At 43.5% G+C, this 23,775-nt stretch overlaps 1 protein-coding gene across 1 annotated transcript in view; it reads right to left on the bottom strand.

Annotated features, from left to right (window-relative positions):
• The window catches only part of CMSS1 (cms1 ribosomal small subunit homolog), a 1,251,672-nt gene extending 1,228,106 nt beyond the window's left edge, over positions 1-23,566 (bottom strand). Inside the window, exon 1 of the mRNA XM_069204876.1 lies at positions 23,296-23,566. Within this exon, the coding sequence (XP_069060977.1) occupies positions 23,296-23,362 (67 nt within the window). The 5' untranslated portion in view covers positions 23,363-23,566. The remainder of the gene's footprint in view (positions 1-23,295) is intronic.
• Between the last annotated feature and the right edge of the window lie 209 nt (positions 23,567-23,775).

The following is a 23,775-nucleotide window of genomic DNA, read 5'->3' as shown; positions in this document are numbered from 1 at the left end:
CAGCTTTTCTCCAATTGTTTTCCATACTGAGAAAGTTTGGAAATGTATTACTGACAGGGAAAAAAGGGACTGGAGGGAAAGTGAGTTGTAAATGCTCAACAGATTTTCGCATGATCAAATCTTTACATACATATTTGCTTGAGCTAAAATGTAGTTCACAGATATTTCGCATTTGTTATTGAACGTTTTGATTAAGAAATCACAGAATCCTCAATATTGTTTTCAAGCTTCTGCTAATATTTGCATCTAATCAGAGAGCATTCTGGGGGCAGTCATTATACATAGCCTCATATTGTTCAATTTTGCAAACATACGTACATATTTTTATAGAGCTTACATTTCCTCAGAGTGCTCAACATAATAATAAAGGCTTTGCATTAATAAACCATAAATACAAGTTCGAACAGTATTACCATATGGACACAAATGTTGCTTTTACTATAGACAATGTACTTCACTGATCCATACTATGGTACAGTAGACTGGCAGCCAAAGAGTTTGTGCTGCAGGGGTTTGGGCCTCCTTGTCCCAAAGGTCAAAATAAATATGAAAACTTGTTGTCTTTGATCCCAAACAATATGTCCTGGGGGTCAGGCTATAGGAATTCCACACCCCTGTGTCATTCAAGAGCTTCCCTACAAAGGCAGCTTTGCTGGGCTGTGTCGACCTACTCTGGATGAGACTGTTCTGGAGATCCCTATACACCCTCTTTGTTACGAGGATGACTCCTGGTGCCTCTCCGGATGGCCTCTGTAGGTTACCCAAATTACGCTTGATTGTACTGGTATTTTCTTTTGCAGTGAGTTGATAGGTTTATCTCTTGACAGGTCCCTGTTGATGGTGCTACCAGAGACCGTCTATGTTTGGTTCTACACTTAAGTATCAAAACTTAATCCCTGGTAGGATTGGGCCATCAGTGTGGGAGGTGGGGGCAAGAGGGTCGTTTGATTTTTTGTTGTTGTGCTGATTATTGTATGCTCTTGGCCATGCAGTGTTGGTGTCTCGGTCACATTGACTCGCTGCCTATTCCATTTTCCACCTCAGCATTCCCAATAAGACCTGCGCAGATGCTATCGCCTCCCAAGCACTGTATAAATGCATCACATAGAACATTAGGGAACTTGGGAATCTGAGGAAACAAAGGCACATATTGTCCTATATGGAAAGACATGACATTCACATTGCCCTGTTACAGGAGACTCATCTGAGTGTATCTCGGGGTATGACCTTTGTGGCCAGGTGAGCTTCCCACAGACATTTTTCTACATACTCCTCTTCTTCTAAGGGGATAGCTACAGTCATTCGCAAGGGGATCCTGTACATTCCACTGGGGTCCCTATGAGGTTCACAAGGTCGAAATATGATCACGTGGAGTACACAGCACACTCCCATCACCACAATAGTAAATTGCTATAGCCCCACACTCAACCCCACTTTTGACTACCTTTCATGCCAAATTACAGCCAGTATTTAATCTTGTGGGGTGGCGACTTCAACATAGCTTTAAATGTGGTAATCGATAGTTCCCACACCCCATCTACAACTCTCAGCATCACTGCTCGTCATCTCAAGGATAATATGGATGAGTACGATTTGCTAGACAACTCGTGAACACTTCACCTGATAGACAGAGAGGGCACCTGCTACTCGTGAGTCCATGGGAATTGGTTGAGACTGGAATATTGGATTATCTCCAGAGGAGTGGGGTCGTGGGTACGAGAAGCTTCTCATCTTGCACATACATATTCTGACCACTCTAGTCCTACTCATACTGTCCATTCCTACCCAGGCTACCACTGGCACAAATTTGTGATTTTCCCCACGCTTGCTCCTGGAAAGTCAATTTTGGAAAGAACTTCAAGGAAGCTCTGATTTCTTGCATAGAAATGCAGACTTGGTGTCATTGTTGGGCACCATTTGGGGGGCGTTAAGAGTCATAATTTAAAGACTCTGCCTTGGTAAGAGTGGGAGAGCTCTAGGCTTCCTGCGCAATCATCTAGCTCAACTGGAGGGAGAACTCAAACAACTAGAAGTCCAGCCGGGGGGCACAGATGATCCTGCATTTACAGAGCAGAGCAAGCCAGTTTTAAATCGGAATTCCATGAAGTCGCTGAGAGAATGCCTATACAGACCCCCAGGTTTTCGTGGTTTGTTGTGGCAAAGTTTGCAGCCTTAAAAAAAAAAACTGCAGCCCAAAGAAAGCAAAATTTGCAGCATATTTGCAACAGGCACTAAACATGCCTGTCACAAATATACCCGACCCAAATGCGGGGGCAGCAAACTAGCCTTGCACAGAAGCAGGGAAGACAAATGTTGGGTGCCAGAGAGAGAGAGAGCGCAGATTTAAATTTTAAAATTGCACTCTCTCTGTCACCACCCTGCCGTCCTCCTTTCCTGCAAATACTTGGCTCTGGAGGAGAGCTGTTACTTTAGCTCCATCTGCTCACCTCCACGAAGCCTTGATCCTTACCCTGCTCAAACGAGGCAAAACCCCTGATCGCAGAGAGTCCTACTGGTCACTTTCTCTTAATTGTGATCTTAAAATTTTAGCCAAAGTACTGACCAATCATCTCTCCCTCCTTATGACATTCTTAGTTCGCCCTGACCAATCAGGCTTTATGCCTGGTTAATCCACTTCCCACACTTTGAGAACTTTGTTTACAATGATGCACAATATCAACCCTGACTTTGCTGCAGTGGCCATTTTTTTTTATGTATTGTTTTTTAGACGCCACCAAAGTCTTTGACTCAATCGAGTGTGACTTCTTAATGGCTGAGTTTTACGTTGGATGAGGGTCCCAAGTTCTTTCTTGGCCTGGGTTGTGCTTCTTTATTCACATATGGTCGTAAAGTTCAGGTTAATTGATTGATTTCCTACCCGATTGTCATAACGCGACAGGGCTGCCCACTCTTACTCTTTGCCCTTGCAGTAGAGCCTTTAGCTGACAAGCTGTGTTAATGTCACTGCAAATATGCGCTTGGTTACCTTACTAGGCATCTACTGATTTCTCTATATGTGGATTACATGACCCTGTTTTTGTGCGATCCCCACATTAGCCTCAATGCTGTCCTCCGAGAGTTTGTCCGATTTGGTGAACTGTGGGGTGAGCAGATCAACTGGGAGAAACTGCAACGTTTTCCACTTACACTAGCTACTGAGCCTTTCGTCCCAGACCTTCCCTTACAGTGGTGCCAGTCAGACCTCAAATACTTGGGAATTATGATCTCTCGTGATCGAGAGGCAGTAACAGGAGACAACTATGGCACAGCATTGTTTGCACTTATTGACCATATAGTCACTAGATTTATTTTCTCTTGTTGCTTTAATGAAAATGGACATACAGCCTAAATTCTTATATCTGTTCTTATATCTATTCCTAAACACACCCCTCCCACTGAGCCCCTCTTTCTTCCAGGCCCTAAAAGCTCAGATAATGAGGTTAGCTTGGGCTGGTAAGCAGCCTCATTTGCAATGGGACATTCTGACATTGCCATTTTCTAAAAGGGAGAGGCGGGGTGTAGCCCCGGATATGGAATTACACTATCTATGTGCCCAGGCTCACCCTGCTATACATTGGTATAAACCTACTCTGCTCTTTCCTCAGCTGGCGATGGAGCAGCGTTATATGGCCCAGCTCCCCCTTCCTTGTTTTTTGGCTCCTCTGTTGCACCCTCATTTGCCGACTCTACAGTGCATGTAACTAGACTGCTTGCGCAGACTGGGCTGAAAGTTAGGTAAGGCACTTTTATATTCGCCACTCTTACCGCTTCCCTATCACCTATTGCTACCAGTCACTCATGAATCTTATTTCAGACTTCTGCTTCAGAAGCGCAGATTCCAGCAAAGGGGAAATTTTTATTGGAATAGCTCATTTATACCCCGGGTAGACTTCTTCAGCGGCGAGGCAGTAGCCCCCTTAGACATTTTCCTGTATTTCTGACTGCTTCATAAGGTTAAGGCAGCCACCGGGGACTTCCCAGCTGAGCCTCCCACTTTTGATACTTTTTAGCACCATGTTCCAAGTGGAGACTCCACAACACCTAATCTTCCTGTTATATCACACTGCGCAGGCTGAATTGCCTTAGCCTTGGAGGCTGGCGCAGGCACAAAAGGAAACAGACATGGGGGCTACACTTCAGATGACTAATGGAACTACTGCTGTTCACAAACTGGGCAGATAACTCCTAGCAGTAGGATTTATATCATTCATCAAAAGTTTTTTTCCATCAAATATGCTATACACTTGGCCAACTATATCGCTATCGACCCCACTCAGCTATGAGTGCCACGTGCAGGATGGCTGGGGAGGATTCCTACATGTTGCTGGTCCTGCGGGCAAACAGACTTTCTGGGGCGAGGTACTCGCTGCCATGGTTGGACAGGCCATACACTTACCCCTCTTGTGGCACTCTTGGGGTTCACAAAGGTGAGATCAAAGCTGGGTTCAGGAAATATGTGGTCCTGGCTCCACTACTGGTGAAGTGTAGAGTCACCATCAATGGGGGCGTGGGAGGGCACCAAGATTTAAGGATTGGCTAACTGGCCTAAATTATTGCAATGAGCAATTTTCCTTACATGCTGAACTGCTGCCTCCCACGTCTAGATCTCAAGACATTTGGGATCTGTTGCATAATTAATTGCTTCTGCACAACCCAGCTAACAAAGCTGGGTTGGAGTCAGGTGATTTAGTGCAGAGTGTAGCCCCTGAGAGAATGGAAAGCCTCTTCCAGAGAACACCTCTTAGAAATATATATACATATCAAATGCCCTCCAATTGCTCAACTAATTTGTGTGCCTCATCCTTTAAAATGTAATGAAAATCTTTCTTGACTTCGTTAGGATTGGGCAGGACGAGAGTTTTTTTTTTTTATTCATTGGAGATGTGAGGTTGGGTAGGGTCGGGTGGGACACAGACACTGTACTCACAATTAATCCACAGCACAACTATTTATGATTTTGTAATGTTGTATTGCCTTCAACTGAAATCAATAAAGAACATTTAAAATTAAATAAATAAATCACTGCATCCAGACTCTCGTCCTATAACCACATTCTACAGAATGTTGGACTCTGGTGATACACTCGATTAAACGTTGGCATCTTCAGTACAACAAAAGTCTTCAAGAACATAATTAATGAGATAATGCATGGTCTCCCGAGGGGTGTTGAGCATGAGTGATTACATCCTGGTACATGCCCTGACGCTGGACAGCCATTTCACTTGCCTTTGTGCTGTATTCACCAGACTGAAGGAACATGGGTTGACTCTCCACAGGGAGAAATATGAGTTTCTGAAGACTAACATAAGTGGGTACCGCTTCTCTGACTGGGGCATCAGCCCAGACCCTGAAAAGGTCAGAGATATTTGAGATACCTCAGCTCCCATGTCTATGTCAAGTGTCTAAAGCTTCTTGGCCATGGTCACTTATGGTGGTTGTTGTATGAAAAACTTGTCTGAGATGTCACAAGCCCCCTTTGAAATCTCACCAAATCCACTAGCACCTAGGTACAGGGCAAAGAGCAAGAGCAGGCTTTCAGAAACACCAAGTAAGCCCTGTCTGCGGACACAACTGTGGGGGCCAATTGCAAGTGGCACAACATAAACCTGGTCCCACCTTACCCATGCAAATTTGCTGCGGGAGAGCCAAATTGGACCCAGCCCCCCCTGCATACTCCAGTCTCAAGAGAGTGACTGTATAGCAAGCAATAGAGTAGGATGCCTCAATGTCCCGGGCCGCTCATCCGCCAGGTAGGTGCCAGCTCCAAAGGCCTGGAAGCAGTGTTAGCCCAGTGTCTAAAGTTCAATGAATGGGCTGTGGTTGTGTATGCGAGCTGAACACTCAGACCAACGGAACAAAGATGCCTTCCAATGGGGATGCCAGCACTTTTACATCTACCTGTATGGGCATCCTTTTACAATCTTCACAGACCATAAATCTCTCATTCCATTGTGCAGAGGGCCCTCATCAAAGCCGCCCGAGGATCGAGAAATGGATCCTACAGCTACAGGAGTTCAACTTTACTGTTGAATACCGGCCAGGCACTCACAACTCCACTGATTTTGTCCTGTCATGCTCATTCTGCTACTCCCTCCAAAGCCTAAGAATCGCAGCACATGGAATATTATGTCCGACTGGTGGTCGACAGATCCAATCCCCTGTCAATGTCCCTCTAGGTCAGGACGTTGTGGAAGCAACTGAAAAGGATGACTGCCTGCAAACTGCCATCCAGGTAGTGCTAACAGGGGACTGGTGATCCCTTTGGTGCCCCTCATCACACTGCACCGAGGGGCCAAATCAACACAACTCTCCTTGCACTATGCCTGATAAGAGTTGTCTGCCACAGCAGAAGGCTGCCTGATGCGAGAAAGATGAATACTAGTTTCCAGCAGCCTGAGGCAGCGAGTTTTCCTCCTCACTCACAGAACCCACCAAGCGGTGGTCAAGACGTAAAAGAGATTAAGGAGTAGTCTGTTTCCAGGCCTCGATCCCAAAGTGGGAGAAATTGTCAGAGATTTCCCTGCCTGCCAGGTGACCAGCCAGAGCCCCAGTACTAGTCATCACTGAGGATGGACCCACCGCTCCCTGGCAGGAAGTCAGAGCAGATTATGGCAGCCTCCCTGATAAGTCCTCTTTGCAGATACTTGTAGATGATTTCTCCATATACCCAGTAGTAGTGATTGTGCCAACCACCACCGTGTCAGAGGTCATCCCAAAAGTTGACAAAACGATGGCCACCTACGGGCTGTTTGGAGATATTTGCAAAGGTAATGGCCCACCTTACAGTGGTCATGAGTGGGCTGAGTACCTCCATTCCAGAAACAGCAAACTTCGCTGCATCATGCACGGGCCCAACCAATCGAGAGGTGGATTGGTTCATAAGAACTCTGACAAGTCACTCGCAATCACACGGCAGAAGCCAGAAACATAGAAAGTGCCAGCTACAATTTCTCATAGAATTCCTGCTTAAGCTGCACTCCATCATGGGTATCAGCTCAAGCAAGCTGTGTTTTGGACAGACGTTGACAGATATAATTCCACATCACCCTCTGCGGGATGACAAATCTAATCTCCTAAACCACTCTGACTCCAACTGGGCCCTCAACAATGAATATGTCTCGCAGTGATGTCATGCCAAGCCTCAGACCCACTATGATGAAGATAGAGTCCTAGTCAAAGGTAAACATCCACGGGGAAAGTTCCACCTAACTTTTGAGGCCACCCCATGGACAGTCACTAGCATCAATGGTACCATGGTGACTGCCAGGACAGGGACAGAGCTTGTCACCCAGAATATTTCTCACTTCAGAAGAGCTTCCCTTACCACTGACTGGGCTATGTCTGACGGGGACGCCACAGACTGAGTCTCCTGTGAGACACCACTGACCCAACCAATCATAGCTGCACCAGCTGTAGTGCTACCCTTAGAGGGACAACACCAGGAAAAGTGTTGGCTCCCCGAATCTAGAAAAGTCTCCCTGGAGTCCACTCAGAAGAGCAGTAGAGGGCAGTATCACCTGAGAACCAACCCGGATCCCTCTTGGCACTATGCTGACTTTGTATTTGACTAACAAGCTGTGATGTGGCACCGCCATCCTGATAAGTGGACATGGGCTGGTGCCAAGCTACTGTTAAGTCTTCTTGAGTTCACTAGCAAGCTTGTTTTAGTTGTAGCCGGTATCTATTTTTAGTTCTATGTTTAAGGAAGGATCTAGTGCTGCATCACTAGGTGAGCGCACTGGTTGGATGCCCAAGGGAGGGGAAGTCCAGGATGTTCCACTGCGGGCATCATGCAATTTAGTTTGTCATGACGTATCGCGTCAGGAAATTAATACATGGAACCGAAAGGTGAGCATGATTCACTTAGGAGCCACAAGTACACCATCTACCTGTGTCCTAACCATTATTGAAGCGCTATGCCAGCACTACTCTACAATAGTGCTATGCAGATGCAGATGCTGAACACAGGGGTGGAGAAAGTGGTTACCTTCAAATTCCCAGGTTTTTAATGACACTCTGCAAATTCGGTGCAATGTATATAGTTTTAGCACCTTTAAAAACCACATGCCACTCCATCAGTTTGAAGTCCAAAGCTAAGTTGTGGTGTAACATTTCCATTATATAATTTATAAAGATTGCCACACTTTGAAATAACAATAAGTAATATTTTGACAGAACATGCTTTTTTACAATGCCCTAAGCAAATATGTCTGGTGCCAATCTCACTTCTTTCTCAGAGTAGATCACCGAGCTTGGTCAAGTTGTGAAATGACCAGAGCTGCTCACATGCTGTGCTGTAATGTTGTTTCACACTCCGTTTTATGAAATCGCATCACTCGGAGCAAGGAACTTAACCAAGTTGTGCTGAGCACATATCTCTTGCTGTGGCGTGTTGCCACTTCATATTCACTTTTCGAAAATAGCATCACCTTGTGCTTCCAGATTCAACTAAGCAATATAGACACAACACAAAGCAAGAGCAATGTGGAGCACTTTGGGTGGGGGCAAGGAACGACGGGGGTGTGGAGCTGGGGAAGTAACGACAAGGAGCAGGTTAGTGGACGTGTCAAGAAACAATGCAGGAGGGGATGGGGCAAGCAACGACACAGAACAGAACGGGGGAAGGGAGGACACAGTTGAGACAGCCTTAAACACATGCACTCTTCTGGAGTGCTGCTAATAAAAAAAAGAAAAAAAGTACCTCAGAAAAAGCATGAGCAGTGGAAGAACACCTCACTGGACAAGGACACAGTAAGAGGACCATGCTCCAGGAGAGGGGCAAACACACAAAGAGGAAATGAAGCTAATCAAAAAGAAGCAAGGAAAAAAACTGTGATGATGAAGCCAACCAATGGTAAGCAATGGGTGGGCTCTAAGCCACTGTTAGCAAACACAATGTTTTGCCAGGGCCATTACATGGACTGTGTCAGGTGAGAGCCCCATAAAATGGGGCAATAGTGACAGAGTGATCAGCCATAAAGAACTAGTCAACATTCTGGGGTGATTCAACTTAGCAGACCATATGTTCCAGTGGCATTGCCCACTTTAACTCTTAAAGTGGAGGGTTCACAACATCATTGGGGTTCAGATCAAGCTGTGGATGTCTCTCTACTGTGATAGCAATTCATGGTGTAGAGAATTGTGAGTATTATTTGAGGTGGTACCTACCTACCTTAAATAATCATCACAATCCTGGTTAGGGTGAATCATTAAAGTCACTAGATTAACCGAAGCCCAACCTCCTGATAGCTATGGTACACAGCAGACAAGCTTAACTTAGAAGCAATATGTAAAATATTTATGCAGTACCAAAAAAGTAATAGAGTCAAAACACAACACGAGATAAACTCCAAACCAATTTAGAAAAACAGAATAAATATTAATACAAAAACAAATGACACCAAAATGCAAAAAATTGAATGAGGGCAAACGGAGATATGAATTCTTAAAGCTGAGGGTTCAAAACAGAGCAAAAAATGTTAAGCGCCAACCATGGTCATTTAGTTGCACTTGACCAGTACCTAGGCACGAGTTATGGCCGAACACGATAGAGCACGAGTCAGATACAGAAACCTCTTTTGACCTGTGTAAGAAAATGGGTCATTTTTTGTGTGGCCTGCATAAGTAATGGGTCCACATTTGTCCTCCACTGGGAACCAAAGACCCCATTGTAGCACTTGACTCAAGGGATAGTAATTAACATTCACAGATACACAATAATATCACTGAATCAATGATTGTCAAATCTGTGCTTTTTCTTTTGTAAGAAGAAAAGGTACATTACGGATACCCTACTCTATACTATGCAGCAATTTACAAATATACATAAGCTGATGAAAATACTTCTTGATTACATTGCTTAATTACTTTTACGCCTCCCAAAAGGAGTTCTAGAACGCACTTAGCAATAGCAAAACATGTATACTTTTGAACAGGAGTGGTTGTCAGCATCATTACTTAATTAAAACATTCACAAGAGAAATGTCTATACATGTCTGGGAGATAAGTTTACTCAGCATAGCTGTTAGCATGAATAACACAAATAAACATAGCCCATCGAAGGCATTATGTTCATACTCACAACACTGTGCAATTATAGACCTTCACCCCTAGAGGTTGCTGCACAGTTTACCCTATTGGCGTAAGATACCACATTTTAAACATAACCCCTACAGGGTGTCACGGTTATAATCACAACCCTATGCAATTACACTCGTGTTTCCGCAACATGAAAATTGATGCTGACCACCTTCAGGCCACAGATACGGCAGCCATAGACTTTGCCCATAGAGAGTGCAGCACTACTAGCTGTAGAGCACATGCTCCAGCCTGGTTAGTGCTTGCAAATACATAGAAACCTCCTGGTAGTTCTGCTGTTGCAGTCCCACCCAACCTAGGGTGGGTACTCCTGAAATCCTTTTGATTTTGAGGTTGCGCTGTTCTTACAGCTTCCCCGCACTTCTGCTGTTAAATGTCAGTGACCCCGTCCTGCTGGGGCCTCCGAGAGCTAAAAACAAGGGATTTTCTGGTCAAAATCATGTGGGCCAGCAGGGCATTATGGGGCACTTCTCCGTGAGTCCTATGAATATTTTATAAGTGTCTTTCTCACTGCAATGATGACAGCCATGACTTCTTTGATAAGTTGTTTTGTTTTTATTGGGCTCTGTTTCTCGGGGTGCCCGGTCTGACCCAGGCACCCCGTGTGCAGGATCCCTCAGTGGGGGACAGCTCTGTGAGCCCACCTCTGCCAGCTCTCTCAGCAGCCAGCATTCTGGCATGCTGCCTCAGGAGCTGACAGCTGTCTTCTGCCCTACCCACTCAGAGTGCTTGTGGCTGGCTTTCCTGCCCCCTGCCCCCCATTCACGGGCAGCGGGCGGGCCGGGCACAGGGAGCAGGCAGGCCAGGCACATGTGGGAGTGTGGTGGCACTCACCTGTCGTCTTCCATGCAATCAGGACCCAAGGATGGGGTCCTGGGACCCCCTTGCTATTGCATGGGAACGCAGCGGTACACTCTCGCTCCAGTGACTTCTCAAGGCCCAGGGATGGGGTCCTTGGCATCTTCTGCCTCTAGGGGGGGGGGGGGGGGGGGGGAAGGGCAACAGTGCTTCCCTTAGTTTCCTCTGGCCCACTCTGGAGGCAAAACTGGTACCATCATCAGAGACCCACGCACTTCATCGCTGATATACGAAAATAAGTCAAAGGTCACCAAAACTCAACAAGCACTGGCAAAGCCAATAGGTCTCACCTATGTGAGAGCTGTTGGCTTTGCCATTGTCTTTTAGTCACTTCAATGTTTTTATTCAGATGAAATAAACATCCATAAAAGTACATACAAATACTGTACACAATAAGTAGTATTGTATAAAATTCATACAATGAAACAGCATTTAACCCCTTCGCTGCTAGGTATTTCCCCCCCCTCAGTTGCCAGGCCTTTTTTTTTGGCTATTTGGAGCAGTTCAGCTCAGGCCCTCATAACGTTTTGTCCACATAAGCTACCCACACCAAATTTACATCCTTCTTTTCCAACATCCTAGGAATTCTAGAGGTACCCAGAGTGTGCGGGTTCCCCTGAAGGAGACTGAGAAATTAGCCAAAATACAGCAAACTTTTTTTTTTTTTAAATGGGAAACAAAGGCTGCAGAAGAAGGCTTGTGATTATTTTCCCTGAAAATGGCATCAACAAAGGGTTTGCGGTGCTAAAATCACCATCTTCCCAGCTTTCAGGAACAGGCAGACTTGAATCAGAAAACCCCATTTTTCAACACAATTGCGGCATTTTACTGGGACATACCCCATTTTTACTATTTTTTGTGCTTCTAGTTTCCTTCCAGTTAGTGACAGAAATGGGTAAGAAACCAAAGCTGGATCCCAGAGAGCTAAACACTTATAAACAGTAGACAGAATTCTGAATTCAGCAAGGGGTCATTTGTGTAGACCCTACAAGGTTTTCCTACAGAACAACATGGGTCCTCAAGGTTTTTCACATAATCTATTGGGAAGCACAACGAAAACGTAATAGTGTCTGCCCTCAAGCTGAATAATAACAAGCACTCCCAATGATCTCGCGTCCTCAAAAGATAAGTGGAGTGTTGTTGGGGCAAAGGAAGATTCCCATAAGCAATAATAGTTGACTTGCTCTTTTCTCTGCTGATTCTTTGTGAAAACCGCCAGCTTTGTAAAGTCTGTTTAACATGCTTTTTATGTGTGGCAATACAGTTGTCCGGGGCATCAAAAACATGTAAATTAATTTCAGCAAATTCTGATTTGACATGTTATAACCAGAGAATAAGCATTCCCTCCTCACACGAAAGGCAGCCTCCTTATTTTTCCGTAGGGCTAACCATAACAAGGTGGGCTGTACTCTAATGTGACCTTTAAAGTATGGTGCCCCAATTTCTTCACACAAAATGAAACTAGGAGTTGACGGCGCAGCAGCAAGTAGCCTCCAGAGGAAGCAGTTTTCTTCTCTCTGAATTGCCTCACAGCAAGCTATGCCCCAAATCCCTGCCCCATATTGAGCAGCAGAGACACACTGTGAGTTATAAATATTCAAAATTGGAGCAAGTGAGCCACCCCCCCACTAGCACTGTTGAACAACTAAACATGAAATAAAATATAATTGCACACGTGTTACGTAAGAGTAGCAGCCGAGACGAGTTTGTATTCTGCTCTAATCACAAGAGGCACCTGTTGCTCTGCGAAGGAAGCAAGTGTGATAATAAGTATAGATGGTGAATAAATATCCTAGTGCAGGCTTGCAAAGGGAATCTCCCATACCCCAATGCATTAGTGAAAGATTCTGTTTCCAGGATCTTGCACTGAAATGTGTGAGTGTGAGATGAAGACATGGTGTGGGAGCCTGCTCGGATAAGCCCCTGTTTGGAAACCAGCACCTGGGCCTGAACTAACTCCAGCTATTCAGCATCATCATTTACCTTTAAATATAACTACCAATCATCCACCAAGTGATAATACAACCCAGCCATATTTATGCCCCTGTGGTACGTTCTGGTCCTGCTGCTGGAGAGAAAAGAAATTAACCTAGATCAATAGGGTCACAAAATCCTGGACTTTGACCCTGAGCTGAGCCAGAGAAATGGGACATTCCTGGATGTCCCATAAGCTGTAAAGATCGGTCTTTGGGCTTTGCAGAACAGTTTTTTTCACATAGATTACTCTGGAAATCAGTACAACACTGGTGTCTGTAGACCAAGGGGAGCTGCACTTTAAAGCAGCCTTCCCCACAAGTGTATAATAGAGTGTCACTGCCGACAAGACAGTAAACTATACTGACTTTCCCTATATGTGCATATCAAAAGGGCTAGCCCAGGTCAATACCCAACCCTGCAGAGTCCCTTCTGCGGTAGGCTACCTGTGTGCAGTTCCTGGGTTGTGCATGACAGGAGTCCTCACATGCGTGCACACGTCTTACCCTTGCTGTGGCACAGCAGCCTTTTCTCATAAGGCAGACACTGGTGGTAGACATCTGCAATTCATTTGCCAGGAGTTTACTATGGGCGAGTCCCAGGTTACATGGCTCCAACACAGTAAAAGGCCTAAAACCAGGTGATCAAAAAGCAAACTATCCAGGCAGATTTGATGGGCTGAACCCATCTTCCTACAGCCTGGTACTAAATTTTACCTTTTAGACTTGGCCTCTAAATTGAAAGTCAAAAATCCTGGGCGGGGCAAGGCAGTAGGCTGTGGCGGAAGAAGACCCACAATATCCGAAAGCCGACGGAAGAGGTGCCAGTGAAGCTGCTGAATCCTGGTAGGAAAGCTCCAAGTTGAATTTCGCCCCCAAAGAAGGTCCCTCACCAGGCAGATACATGTGGCTCCTTTGTTCAGTGAAGATTTCTAGTTTCTGACTTAGTCACTTTTTTAGAGCTCAGATTCTTCCAGCTGGGCTAGACTGCATGCTGTATACCTTCTCTGCAAGGTCCTGCTGCATCAGATTTGTAGCTGTGGAAAAGCTTGAAGCAGAAGCAACCTAAATCTTCAGCCCAGCAGCAGCACACCTTCATCAGATCACCTTGGAAGGTTGGTACTGGTCGTCCTGAGGTCTTTGGACCCAAACAATTTATGTCCCAGGTTGCAGGAGATGTTAGGTGGTGTACACTTTGACGCAGCCAATGGTTCCAGGACCTTAAGGGACAGCCCTTGGGGGTCAAGACTCATGCCAGCAGAAGCCACCAGCAGGGTGCAGGGCATGTCCAGTTAGAACTAGTCAACTGCAGGAAAGGACTCTTGAAGCTAACTTATTTTGTCCCTGTAGCTTCAACATGAGGTGGAGCTTAAGACTCTTGGAGTACACTTCTTTGTCCTGGATGCAAAAGGGAGAGCAGGTCCAGTCTTGTAGGCTCTTCTCAGGTTTCCGGGACAGCAGGTTAAGTCCTTTTCTTATCTTCCACAGTCAGGTAGTGTCCCAAGGAAGGTACTGTGGGTGCCACATTTATGCCTGGCATCTTTCTGTGTATGGGCGTGACTTCTGGCCCCTCCCTAACCTACAGGTTAAATGTTTGCAGGGGTAACCCTACCCACATTTGCAGCACTTCCTGTGTGTCCTACAGCAAAGAATTCCACAGTATCCCCATCTGTCTAAAACCAAGATACCAGGACAATTCTTTCTCTGTGCAGAGGGTGTGCCCTAACCTCTCCTCTGTGATCAATCTAAACCAGCTCTGGGGTCAGGTCCTATCCCACAGGGATTGGTGCCTGTCTGACTGGGGGGAAGAAAGTAAGGGTCTGCCCAAATGTCAGCTAACCATTCCCTGTTATAGGATTGGCCACTTTGAAGCTAATCAAGTTCCTTGACACAGCAAAGTGGTCATCCTGCCAGAGCAACATAAACACTTCCCCGCACCCAAGGCATTTGTCCTTCTCTGAGAGCAGTTCTCACATTTCGTCAGGGGCTATTCAGCTATCAGGTGAGAGCTGGAGATTATGCAAATCACCCTCCAGAGGATAAAGCCATGGAAAAGGTAACTTTGTAAAAGTACCTTTTCGTTAATAGTTATTAGAATTCAATGTTACCATTAAATTGGCTTTTGAATAACTATTAAAAAGAGGCTTTGCATTATTATATTTCTAGCTCTTTCCTAATCACAATTAGCATTGTTAAATGGAATTATGTAACCCATCCATCCAGCCTTGTTACAGTGAAAATAGTTTTGGGGGATTTTTTACTGTATGGACATGTTTAACATGAAGCTTTTACATGACCTACTTTTAAATAACACACACCCTGCCTTATGGAAATGAAGGCCTACTCAGAGGTGACAAGGTAGGTTTTGACCCATCAAAGGGGTTTATTTTGAAAGGACAAATTGTCAGTTTAAACTGCACAGCCTGGCTACAAATGGCAGGCCTGCTGTTATGCTTGCTCTGGCACTTTTAGTGGATGGCACAACGGGTGCTGAAGTCTGCAGGTGGTGTTTAACTTAAAGGTCCTAGATACATTTTGTTCCATATACTAGAGAATTATAGGCAAGTTAAATATGGCAGCCTGGGTATGCCAATTTCATCATCTTGAAAGGTGGAGCACAGGCACTTTACCACGGTTTGGCAGGGGTAAAATGCACAGAGCTCTATAGCTAGGAAAAACAGTTAAGTCAAAAATCTGGGGGTACACTATGCAAAAGATGGACATTTCCTACAATACTGCAGGTCAGACTATTGATATACTGACTAATGAATGTGCTTTTTCTGAGATGCCAGTATCACATTTTTCATCAGTTTTGCCAAGGTATCTCAACCCTGACCTATAATGACACCAGCAGTCAATGGTACTGGACTCGTATACAAATTTAGTGAATCAATGTGTCTCAAAAGAGACATACAGCAGTCCCAATTATTCTAGTGATAGAGATGCACAATATTGCACATTGTTCAATGAACCGTTGCCAGGATCAAGTTCTTGCAATACCTTCTCTCAGTGAGTGAAAGGCTTGAAGTCAAAATCTCACTCTCTCTCTCCCACCCACTCGTGTTCTCTTGCACTATCCCTATTCCTGGCTATCTCTTTTGTTCATGTTCTGTGGTCTCATTTCCTAAACTCAGTTATTCCTCTATTTCTCTTTTCAACCTCTCCTTTTACACTCCTCTACATACAACTGTCTTTCTTGCGTCCCTCTATCACTCTCCACCCAACCACCATACTCTTTTAAACATATTCTTACTCTACTCTCATCATCACCCTCCTTTTTCCATGGCGTCACACTTACTACTCAGTATTATAACACCACCTTAAAGAGGGCCCTTAGTTCTCCAATTATTATTCCCTTTCCCAAAAAAAATCCCTTCCAAACTCCTATATCCCACACATCATTCTCTTTCCAGCACCTCTTCACTTTAAATACAACCCTTCTCATACACCCTTATCCTCACTCAGACCATAATCTCCCTCACCTCCATCTCTTTTCTTTCATGCCTCACCTTTTTCTCATATGCACTTTCACTCCTCGACTTTATCAAACACACACTTTCTAAGAATAGCTCTGTTTCTTATGCGGTCTACCACTGAGTTACACATTGAAAGTTGAGTTTATAAACACGTACAGGTGAAAAACCAGTGTTTCACAATTTAGCAATTTTGACCTAATGGCTTTGCTGTTGGTGTCAGTTGACCAAACCAAGCACATGGCTGTAGACGTAAACCAATACATCGATAATTTCATTATGAACAAAGGCTATTTAGCTATAAAAACAAAAGAAGAAAAAAAAGAAAAAAAATGCTTTATGTAATTTTGAGACTGCTCGATGTGTGGGGGTTCCTCAGTTTTTCCAGGTCTTTTAATTCTACAGCTGTAGCCATGTGGGCAGTGTTATTGGGAGCAGCTCAACCAACTACTACGTATAGGTTTTAAAGAATAGGCATCTTATTACACCTTCTCAAATTGTTACCAGCTACCACTATGACTTATATGTGGATGCTGTATGTGAAGGGGAACAGATTGTACTATGTCCTGTTGCCAACAGTGTTTAACCAAAACTGCTATCTATGTTGTATGATAAGCAATGTGTTGTGCGATATGCCTCTGTACTATTGACCTTGAACAATTCTTTAATAAAAAAAACAAGCTTAACAAAAAAGATTTATATGTGGATGATTAAGGTTTGGGGGATAGACTATCCTGATTGATCTGGCAGAGGGTACTCCCACTACGCTCTCTTTAGTATTGTATTAGCAACAGATAGGAGTGAGGTAACACTAGTAACAATTAATATGGCTGAACCGTTTATATTGTTCACCATTCTAATAATGTTGATTACAGTTACATGTCTCACCTTTCTAATAATTGATCATGATTTCTTTGCAGGAATACAATCATTTCAATAGATGTTTTGAAAATACATTATTGTATCTTTGTTGTTTTTATCTTGGGCATGCAAAAGTGGCAAAACAAAAAGAGTTAGATTTGTTTCTATGATTTCCTTGGGTCATGTCCAAGGTTAAAAATAACATCTATTACCCTAGTCAGTTTAGGGGTTTGGATGTGGTACTGTGAGCTAGCCAAACCAAACCAGTATTTACTGATTAAATATGTAGACTAAGTCTCTATATTGTGAAGTTCTTGCTGCCATATACAAAGCCCTACTAAATTTGACAGTAACCATATACCAACCAGCAAGACAAACTTCAAACAATGCATGACAAACGTGGCCAATTGGGGCAAAGAGAACTCCCTCAAGCTCAACACCAACAAAACTGAAGTACTGATCTTCGGGAATGAGAGCTCACCTTGTGACTCAACCTGGTGGCCCACCAAACTCAGACAAACATCCACCCCAACAGACAATGCTAGAAATCTAGGCCTCATCCTGGACTCCAACCTCATCATGAGGTCCTAGGTCCATCCCGAACCTCTGCATGCTGCCACATGTTACGTAAAATCTTCAAGTGACTCGCATTGGACACCAGACGTACCATCATACAGGCCCTAATCGCAGATTGGACTACAGCATACACTCTACGCCAGCATCCCAACTCATCTTCTTCATGGAATTAAAATTATCCAAATGCCACCGCCAGACTTGCCAGTGACCATCTGCGACTATCCCACACTACACCACACCTCAGAGAACTACACTGGCTCCCCACCCAAAAATATTGCCAGTTCAAACTTCTCACACACGCTTTCAAGTCATTAAGCAACACGGGACTGGCAGACCACAGTCACCAATTTTACTTCCACCAACCCAGCAGACAACTACGTTCAGCATCACTTTTACTCACGCACACATCCCACATCCATAGAAGCAGAACAAGAGGTTGATCATTTATCTACCAAGCCGCCTAATCCATTAATGACCTCCCCCAACACAAGGATCTCCTCCTCCTCACTTTTTGAATTCTGCAAGAAGCAAAAGCCCTGGCTTTTCCATGTTATAGAATAAGTGGGAAAAAACATTTTTTGTCATTCTGGGCAGTAGCAATGATGTTCTATTTTTATACAATTAGGGGCAGCATTAAAAAGTCTAAGGACCAATTAAAAGTGCTAAAATACAGGACGCCCCCTTCGCACAGGTTATATTTGAACTAGCAGTTGCCCCATGTGTGTTGAAAACAACCAAGCGAGCCTTTAGGACTAGGCCTGAGCAAAAATGTAATCACAGCAGAGTAACCAGCCTAATTTTGAGAATTTTGTGTAACAAAATTTCCATGAAATTAGAGATTATATAATATTTGGAAATTTTGGTGGGGGAATTTTATTTTTTAAGATCTGTATTTATCATTTTTCAGAATAAAACAAACAACGCTGCACACATCAGTGATGTACACAGGCTCGCACCTTATCAAAAAAATAAAGAAATCACCATGAATGCAGGAATAATTATAGCGATTGGGGAAGGCTAGGAGAGAAGTATCTTAGTGAGCAGAGGGAACGTACTGAAGTATAAATGTACACATACTTATATGGAGTTAAATAGGCCATGAGCAACTCAACAAGACAAGTAGCGGGTCAGCCAGCTCAGTCCTCTGTGTCACTGTATCCTTCTGGTTCCAGTATTAATAGGTAGTCTCAAAGGGGTTGCCAAATATTCGTAAGGCCTGGAAGTTAGAGGTTGTAAGGAGACAAAGTTCACTGGTAGTATCGCAGAACATCATGTCCTGCAATCAGGCATTGGTAGTAGGGACCCTGCTGCTGTCCCATGCAGTGCTACGCGATGCTTGGCCAGCAGCAACAATATGGCTGTGAAGCATCTTAGACCCAGACTTATTGGTTTAGCATATCCTAGTAATGCCATGAAGTAATTTCAGGCAATTAGACTATACTAAATTACACAAGTTATGTCCACATTAGTCAGGAGAAAGTAAAAATAAGGATCCAAGTTGTATTCAAGTGGGACACACAACTACATATCCCATATGAGCTACTTATGGGCAATGCACACAGCAGCAATGTAGCTTGCAGAATCCTGACAAACATCAAACCAGCAACTCACAAGTTCCTCTAGGTTGCCTGCCAACACCACCACCCTAATGACGGTCTGAGTGAATGTGTCTTTAAGGATGGTGGAGATGCTTGCAGCATAGGTAACCAAACACATGCTTATACACAACCTGACCTCCTGGCTAATTTACCCAGCCTTTTAATACCAATACAATAACCATTACAGAGTTGAGTAACAAGAAAACGTATGTTTAACAAGCAATGGCAAAGCCAATAGGTCTCAACTTTGGTACCTAATGGCTTTGCCAGTGCTCTTGGTGATGCTTGTACAGCATCAGAAAAGAACGTTTTTTGCCGATGCTATGTAGCGTCAAAAGAAAAAGAGGTGATAACACACCTGTGTCGTTTTGCAGGTGTGCACATGTGCTATCATGCCCACAAAAGATCGCTTGCATCATCATTCCTTTTTATTTATTGATCTAAGATGGACTGATGAATTAAAAAAAGAATGAAACTGGAGTAGCACGAAAACTGTTGTAAGGCAAAAGGATTGTCAGCAGGTTGTCACCATGCTTCTCCAAAAAAGAAGAAAAGGTAATAATAAAAAGAAATTAAAAAAATAAAAAATAAATCATTGGAGGCATGACAAGCAGATGGGGCATAAAGGTAAGTGGGAGTATGGGGGGCATTGGAATAGAGTCAAAAGTTGAGGGAAGAGGGGAAAAGCAGCATACGGGAAGACAGCAATACAGTCAATGGCACTGAAATTATGAGGCAGGGGCAAGTTATGGAACAAGAAAAGGCAAATTATGCTGAATAATTCAGCATATTTTGTGATCGTATTACTTTGTTATTATTTATTTATTTATTTTACACTTATTAACACTGTTGGGGCATTGCTGGCACCTCATTTGTACCAGTTTAACACCCAAATGTAGCAATAAACAGAAAAGCGAATAGTCAACCTTTGCAAAAGGCCTTCCAGTGTGAAGTAACATGTATTGCTGCGTTTTATTAACTTTCAAACCATTTGAACGATAATCATTTTTTGTTAAAATTGGCAGATGATGATGGATTATGTGGCAAATATACCTCTATGTGAAAAATGCTGAGGCCACACACATGCATAATTCCAGTGGTCCTGAATATAGTTGTACAGGGTAGAGGCACACAAGAGAGAGGGAAAAAGAGAGAGCAGCATAGAACACAAAGGACATCACAGCCTGAGCAACACATGAGGGAGTGAGCATTAGGAAGCGCAAGAGGCAGGTATTTGGCAAGGGAAGAGAGGAGAGGAACACAGGAGGAAGCTGAAAAAACATGCAGTCTCATGGAGTGTGAACACAAAAGTTTTGAATGAAATTATTAATGATTATTCATGTACTCTGAGTGTTGGAATTGCATAGATAATGTAATAACATAGGGAAAAATCATGCATGCATTTGAAGGCGTGTCCACCAGTGTGGCCACCAGTCTTCACAAAGTGTACTTATTTATAGCTTATTAATATGAAATGATAAACTTATGTTGAATTAATGTAGTAATATGTCATATTGAGGGTTATGCATTATGTATTAGCTTTATTAATTTTAAGGCCTTAACTTAGCGAGGTCTTGGCCAAGTTGCCCAGCCTCATGTCAAGCTGCATTTCTTAATCGACTTTTAAAATGGATGCTTAAAGAATTGAATTGTGATTTTCCACTGTGCTGACCAAATGCTTGTAGCTGAAGTCTTTCTCATGAGAACCACTTGCTAGGAGATGATGTATTTGTCAATGCAACAATGTTTAATGTGATGTGAGTGAGATTGACTTTCCCAGGAGAGAACAATGACCATAGTGACTGAAGTATAAGCTGCAACAATATTGTTACCTGACAAGCCGAATGACAGGAGCGGGACCAGAGGAGCCAATCATGGACATGGGAATCATGTACTAGTAGATACGTAGATTTGAGTTCTAGTTTCATTGGACTAAATGCAAACATGCAATCCCTTGACCAATATGGACTTGGGAAGTCGTTTTAGGAAATCTAAATTAGCCAGACTGCACGGAGGGAAGACAGCCCATTTGCCCATTTTCTATCTTGCTGAAAAAACAATACTTTCTTAACCGTCTTGAGAAGAGACATGCTTAACTTTATTGCTTAATGAGACTTTACCTTTTCTGAAATTTGATGCTGAATCCTGATGCCTAGCTGATCAAACTGATGTCCTGAGGACGAAGGCTGTCACAGCTTGCTGATCCAAACTGAGGATAGGTATTTTGACTATGATGTTGTTTGCTATGTCTACTTGCTTTTGTTTCTAGGTACCGACCGCTATTTTGATAGAGCCTCAGTTAGATGTTTTGCCAAATTTGTGTTGACTAAATTGTTTTGCATGAAGCCCAAACATGCTATTTTATTCTGATATATGTTAGGGTTTTCAATGATGAAGTTTGTTACATGTTATAACATTTGATGTCTTTTCTTTGCTGAATCTAGTGTATCTAATATCATTTGCGCAGTTATTCTTACTATTGATTTGTACTGTAACTTTAGAATGTATAGTAGCTCAAGCTTTGATTAGATTGCGAATCCTTCTCCACTTTGGTCAGCAAGTGTTGTTTCTGTTTGTTTATCATTTGATTTTGAGATTGACTTACGTGACATTAGCATTGTTAGTATGGGGAAATAAATAGTCTGACTTTTACATAAAGGAGTGGTTATTTATGGCTGGCAAGGTCATGGTTATTGATCATCATTGGTTATTGATTTGTGCATGAACGGGATATATGATGGGAAAACCTTGAAGCGAGTCAAAAGGTTCATCGACCTATTAGGGTCTCCTTGTAAGTTTACTTATTAAGATCCGACGCGCCAACAAGGGCTTATCAAAAGGAAAAGTTGTTTTCTAAAAGTGAGCAGTGGAACAACACAAGTCAGCTAATCAAAACCATGGTAAAGAGCCAATAAATACTCTTGTTGGGTGTCAACACTAGATGAACAAAATGTGAAAAAGAAAGCCTGAAAAAGAAGCAAGCAAATAAAAGTGGTAATAAAGTAAAATAATAGCAAGCAATGGGCGCGCTGTAAGCCACTGTACATTCTTGGCATGGCCACAACAGATCTTTCATAACCAGATCGCTTGTGCTGTCTGGTTTGCAACACCTAAACATTTGACTCTGTTGGCGATTTTGTGACATAAATCAAAAATGAGTAATTAGTGATGGAATGCTTGAAAAAAGTTAACTACTAATACACCTTAACTCTACCTGGAATATCTACACTGGCTTCCATGTTATCTCTTAAAGCACATATTTTATTTCCAAACAGCAATCTTTTAGGTATGGAGAGAGCTCTGGAGGGGGTGATTTTTTAATCTAGTGCAAGGCGCTCGTGTGTAACTGTGATTTGTCACGTTGCTTGACCGTGCTCAACACAAGATAACAAAACGGTTCTATTTGAGCACAAATTCAAAATACTGCACAAACGTAAACCAAATGAACTAGTGAAAGGCAAAGGTATATAAGGCTTTTTGAACACAGCATACCTATCACTCCACCACTTGTCACAAGGCTGGCAATTAGCAGGTCCTGTTTTTTCAGCAAAAAGTACTGAAAATGCTGAGACTTACAGTTGAGCCTTGTATTTTGCAGAATGGCGTTGCCTGTTGCAAGAAGTGAAGGGGCGTAACAAGAACGCGTTAACAGTCACCCTTATAGGTACTGGTAAATTACCACGTCTTTTGCTCGCTTATTGATGTTTTATCAAAGTGTCTGACTTTCTTAAGTTTTCCCTGTACACTAAGGATCTACTGGAAACGGTGGAATACATGACCTTTCATTCAAACTGGGAGAGACCGGCGTTTACAGAATATGCAAGGCACATGCCTCACATCAGTGCCGTTTTCGAGTACCTGATGCTGCCTCGCCGGTGACCTCCTTCTCCTCTTCCCACCACTGCTCGTGCAGGTCGTCTGCCATCTTTCCAAACACTCCGTGCACCACAACTATGCCAAGAGAGCGCTCTTCTGCAGGATTCACAGAGCGCGCCGCTCTCACACGTGTCTAGCTGCTTAGTTTGCGTTCCAAACCTCGCCCCGGCTCCAGACCCCGCCTCGATTCGTTTCTTGACACTACGTTGGTTAACATACGGAACTAGAGTGCTAACTTTCTCGATTACTGTACTGGTACTAGGCGCCATGCTGACGGACGAAATAACTCAACAGTCCTTCACTTTTAAACGCGGAAAAGTAGGTTTGCAGATGAGCAGGTAATGCTGCTGGTAGCAGTATACGGCTTTAAACGGGATTGGCTAAAGCACACATGCACAGCGAAATACTTGTTCAAGATCAGAGATACTTTAACTCATTGTTAACACCTACTCAGTGAAAGGC

The sequence above is a fragment of the Pleurodeles waltl genome, chromosome 8 (genome assembly GCF_031143425.1).
Source record: "Pleurodeles waltl isolate 20211129_DDA chromosome 8, aPleWal1.hap1.20221129, whole genome shotgun sequence".
In the NCBI taxonomy this organism is placed as follows: domain Eukaryota; kingdom Metazoa; phylum Chordata; class Amphibia; order Caudata; family Salamandridae; genus Pleurodeles; species Pleurodeles waltl.
The sequence above is the reverse complement of the archived record's forward strand: the minus strand, read 5'-3'. Positions and strand labels throughout refer to the sequence as shown.